At 37.3% G+C, this 5,619-nt stretch overlaps 1 protein-coding gene across 1 annotated transcript in view; it reads left to right on the top strand.

The window, feature by feature from the left end:
• The first annotated feature begins 1,205 nt into the window (after positions 1 to 1,205).
• pym1 (PYM homolog 1, exon junction complex associated factor) overlaps positions 1,206 to 5,619 on the top strand; it is a 13,363-nt gene continuing 8,949 nt past the window's right edge. The window contains exon 1 of the mRNA XM_056460898.1: positions 1,206 to 1,251. Within this exon, the coding sequence (XP_056316873.1) occupies positions 1,206 to 1,251 (46 nt within the window). The remainder of the gene's footprint in view (positions 1,252 to 5,619) is intronic.

The following is a 5,619-nucleotide window of genomic DNA, read 5'->3' as shown; positions in this document are numbered from 1 at the left end:
TGCGCTGGTGTTGAATTGTCTCCCATTTGATACGCCACGATATGCCAGACAGGAATTGTAAACGTTTTCTATAGGCCTCGCACACTGCGGCTCCGCTTCCATTTAGTGTCTTGCATTGCTTAACATATAATAAACAACGTAAAGACGTCTGACGGGAAGTAAATAAACAAGTAGAGATGTGCTGTTGTGTGCTACAGTCACAATAGACTTCCAGTGTAATACACTATAATTATTGTGAAGAACATGCTCCCCATCCGTATTTGGCGGTCATATAGCCCACAACGTATGCACTTTGACTTTTTAAATATTTTTTTATTACTATTTTGGGAGCAGTAACATGTACATCTGTGGTTTGGACATCCAGATGCATTTAGAGCTGTCCAGTTTCATCCATGATGTGTTCCAGAACCCCTCCTGAAGGGTCTGAGCGATCGGCCTATATCTGTTTGGAGGGCATGTACGCCTGTGCTTTTCACAGTCTGATAGCTGTCCAATCAGAAAAACACATGAAGTGATCAGGTGTGAATAGCTCCTGAGGGTCAAGGTAATTTTATGTACAAATGTTTTTCCTCCAGGTAGTTCTAAAACACATTCTGGTGTTAAAGACAACCATGCTGGGCCCAGTGCTAAGTACATATTACATGCAATTAATGCTTGGGTTAGGTCATAAGCCTTTTTGCTCAGGTAGGGCTGCACCATTAGTCATTGAAAGACTGAGATCTCGATTCGGCCTCCCCCACACAATCCTAATCCGTACTATTCATTTAATAATATTTTCAAGGTCAGGAGAGAAGCATAAAGGCGGTCTACATCGTTTTATATACACTGCTCAGCAACGAGGGCACGGTCAGACTCCCAAGTGGTGTTGAAAGAGTCTGCATGCTGTATAGTTCACCAAATATTTCTGTCTTAATGTAATGAGCTGTAAATAATGTTCAGTTTGTTACACAGAGCGATCGTTTCACTCCTGTTCTTACTTAGTTTTTGTCTGCCAATTGCCTGCGCAAAATAATCTAGTTTTAGTTTTCAAATACAATTATTTTGCTTAGCCCATTCATTGGCACATTATTTTGCTTGTTTTAAGGACAAACTCTTTAGAAAATGTTTCCTGATTTAAGATGTTTTAGATATTTGGGCTAGAAACAAGACAATCTAAGACAGGAAAGCATTGTGCTGTGATCTAACGGTGCAGTGGCCTTGCGACCATGGCCGCATCTTACAGCATGTCTGGCTTTGGATCTGGTATTGGAGGTATGCTTAAGATGCTTTTTATTTTATTCTTTGGTATTCAAGAAAATGTCTACATTTAATATTGTACCCAAGGCGTTCCTTTTTTAGGTTAACAATGACTTATGTGAGGCCACTAGCAGTTAAGACTACCCATTGTCCCTTTCGTATATGGGGTGTGTTGCAAACTCTACTCCCTTAAAACATGTGCTGGCTTTCATTCATTTTGTCATAACTAGGTTTCATTTCATTAACCATGTGTATTTCAGTAACCTTTATTAAATAAAGTAAATACAGTTATTATTCAGTTTAAAATTCTTAATTTTGTTTGATGTACTGCGCATAGTAGTTAACTACTCTTATTCTAAGCTTCATACATTTAAAAAAAATCATTGGTTTAAATGTGATATTTTCTAGGGATGCACCGATCCTGATGCTTGGATCAGATATCGGTTCGATACTGTATATTTTTGCTGGATCAGGTATCGGCCAGCTGGTGCCGACCCAAATCCGATCTTGCGCGTGTGCTTTATTCTGTGTCATTTATAAGCCAACAAAAGCCATGAAGGTAGGCTATTAAAAGGCACTAGAAAGTTGTCATGTAGGCTACTGTATCCCACAGGTTCTGAAGCCATTCTACAGTTTAGTGTGAAGTACACATGAATATTCAAGTGCTTAAATTCATGTTCAGTTCAGCACTTCCCCCTGCCTCGCCTGTCAATCATTCTACATTCATTCACAATTCAAACTGCGTGTCGCGTTCACGACAACACAAACTCTCCAAGACTATTTGTTCCTGTTAATTTTAATAATCAGTGGAGAAATGCATTAAATGGGTTCATTTTGACCCGCAACATGGAGTTTATTGCTGTTTCTACATGTTTCGCTGTGTCTGTTAGATCAGCAGATCACATTCACAACACTGGAGTAGAGGAGCAACCTGCTCTTCACACACAAAGTAGACCTACCTGAAACCTAAAATTAGATAAGGCTCAATAATACATTGGATAGATCCTCAGCGCACTGATTTCTTCCCTTTGTGTTGCTGTTTTAAAAGTGTCCGTATACCGGAGGACTGCGCACTGTGTCTCGGTGATGCTTCAAGCACAGTAGCTGTGCAGAAGCGATGTGCACCGTTCTCATTTATTCTCATAAAGAGTTTCAGGAGTCTCATCCTTCTGACTGAGTTTATTCTTTCGAGGTGAATACGTTAAGTGCTGCTAATAGTTTGTAAAGTCTGGCTCATTCTGGTCAAAGTAGTTGATTAAATTAATACAAGTAATACTGACAGCAGCAATATGGATTATCATTAACAGAAAATTATTTGGCCTAATATAGGCTACTCTGAATATTTCACTGTCATTTTATTTACATTGATATTTTATTTAACAGACCTTTTTGTCAGATTGTGAGCTGAAGCATACAAGCGGACCTTGTTTTTAGGGAGCCTAGTACAGATTTCAAACACAAATCCTAATATTAAAAAAGGAAACATAAGCTGGACCACAACAGATCAGATCAATGTCATAATAAATGCTCAAATAATGTAGCCTATAGTTTATAGCAAGCGTCATGTTTTTTTTTTAGTTAGATTGTGTCGTCTGTCATATAATCTAGGCCTACAGGTCTGTTGTTTTTACTATTTTTACTAAAGAAGATATATTATTTGAGCTGTATTAGGTTTAAAACAAAAAAAAAATAGAAAAAAAGGCACAGTATCAGGATCAAATCTGTATCAGTCGATACTCAATTTTGGAATCACATCGGTTCTGAAAAAATGGTATCTGTGCATCCCTAATATTTTCATTTAAACTTTTCTTTTAAACCAACAACATTAAACTAAATATTACTTGAACAGGGGTGGCTCAGTGGTTAGCACAGGTTGCTGGTTCGAGTCCTGGCTGGGACGGTTTCTGTGTGGAGTTTGCATGTTCTCCCCGTGTTGGCGTGGGTTTCCACTGGGTGCTCCGGTTTCCCCCACAGTCTAAACACGTGGGCTATAGGGGAATTGAATTAACTTATTTGGCCTTTGTGCGCGTGTATGTATGTGCGCGAATGAGTGTGTATATGGATGTTTTTCAGTAATGGGTTGTGGCTAGAAGGGCATCCACAGAGTAAAACATATGCTAGAATAGTTGGCAGTTCATTCCGCTGTGGCGACCCCTGATGAATAAGAGACTAAGCTGAAGGAAAATAAATGAATGTTTACTATTTTTAGGTCAATTAACCTAAATCTGTTCACTTGAACAAAGAGAACATTATGTTGATTAAGTTGAGTGTACTGTGGTAATGTTGAATGATTCTAATGTTTTCTGCCAGTAACTTGTGGACAGGCCAAGTAAAATGTCTGAACTCAGAAATGAACACCTAAAGTAATAAACTCTTCTAGATCTCCAAACTAAGTGACCAACAGCCAAGAACAAAGAACACACTTCACACTACACATACATGTGATACATGTTACATATTCAGCCAGCTGTCACACCAAGAAAATTCAACGTATAGCAAATATATATGGAAATGTGTATGGAAATTAAGGTTGTGGTACCTTTGAATATACATACTCGTTTATCCTAATTTTAGATGTTGCCAGAGAATAGCCCATTTTTTATGTACTTCTCCCTCATTGTTCAATCTCCCCAGCATACACTCATATGATGCAAATTCAATCATTCCATTAATCCACTCCTTTATTTCTGGCGTTCTGGGACACTTCCAATTACATAGTATCATCCTAGCAGCTGTAATGCATCCAATCTTGAGAAGAATAAAGGAATTTTTACCTATATTAGGTATCACTAATTTGTCACCCAGAAGGCATAGCCGAGGCTCTACAGGTAACTCACAGCCTAGCCACTCCTCCATTATTCTTAAAATTTTACACCAGAATGGGTAAACTAGACCACATTCCCAGATCATGTGTAAATACGTCTCTTCTTCTTTATTGCATTTCCAACACTGATTATTTTCAGCTAGTCCCATCCTATAGAGTCTGGATGGTGTGTAGTAGTATCTATGTATTATTTTGTACTGAATGAACTTTCCTCTAAATTCTCTTACATTTTTACCTACATTGGAAAGGATGTCCAGCCACTCATTCTCCTCAATTTCAATCCCTAGATCTTTCTGCCAGAATATTCTCAAATTATTACATCCGAGTTTACATTGAGCATCATTTTGTAACACATAGAAGCAGTCCTAGCATCCTGTGGTGACTGTAAATAAGCATATACAGGGTTGTCCTTCACATTAAATTTGTCCTTGATACAGTGTCTAATTTGCAGGTATTTCCAGAAGTCCTCTTGGGCTCCAATATTATTTGTCCACTAAATCAGAGTATGACATGAATATATACCCTCCTCATGCAAATACTTTAGTTTAGCAATTCCTTTTAGTTGCCATTGTTTCCAAAACACATTTTTTTGCCTATACAAACTACTGGGTTATTCCACAATGATGCATATGACACTTTATAATGTGATGTCCTACACAGTTTATGGATTCTACTCCATACAAATCTTGAGTGTATCGTCACTGGGTTTGATTCCCATTTAGTTCCAGAACATTGTGAGAGAATGTCAATCGCGTGGAATGGTGATGCTAACTTTTCCTCCATTTCTATCCAATCCAGCTCTGAATCTGTCTTTCCCCAGTGCTTGGCCAACTTGGTCATTTCAAAAGAAAGGTTGTACATCCTCACATCAGGCAATCCAAGACCTCCCCTATCTCTTGGGGAGCAAAGTTTACTCATTTTGATCCTGGGTTTTTTACCTTCCCAGAGAAAGTCCTTTATCATCATATCTTTTGAAAATAGAATCTGGGATATTCATAGGTATCATCATTGATATGTAATTGTGTTGCAATTACCATTTTAACAGTATTAATTTTCCCCCATAATAAAAGCTTCAGCTGTTTCCATTTGTCAATATTATCTTTTATCTTTGTCAGCAATGGATCATAATTTAACATCATTATTTCATTTAAATTCTGACTAAGTGACCATTCTAACAAACCTTTTTTTCAAAACACCTAAAATCATTTATTTTCTATATTTGTCCATCTTAATGCAGTCTCATTAAATAATAAATCAATAATCCAGTTACATTTGTATATTAAAATTAATAGAGTTGTGCTAACTTGGTCAGCAGTTTCGACATAACTGAGTTGGGTTGCATTAATTAACTCTGATTATGTTTGAGTAAATGTAACATTTTTGGTTTAGTTTTAAAAGATGGTTAATCTCAATTATTGCTTGTATTTGTTATTTAAAGCCTTGGTTCATTCAAAGTCATCTTGGTCTAGAGTATCTGCTTTTAGCCTTAGCTTCTAGCATCACTAGCCAGCTAAAGTTATCAAGATTTTATTCTTATTACTGTTTTGCACTCTACAGCA

This window comes from Danio aesculapii, chromosome 7, assembly GCF_903798145.1.
Source record: "Danio aesculapii chromosome 7, fDanAes4.1, whole genome shotgun sequence".
NCBI lineage: Eukaryota > Metazoa > Chordata > Actinopteri > Cypriniformes > Danionidae > Danio > Danio aesculapii.
This window is presented reverse-complemented; position numbering and strand designations above follow the sequence as displayed.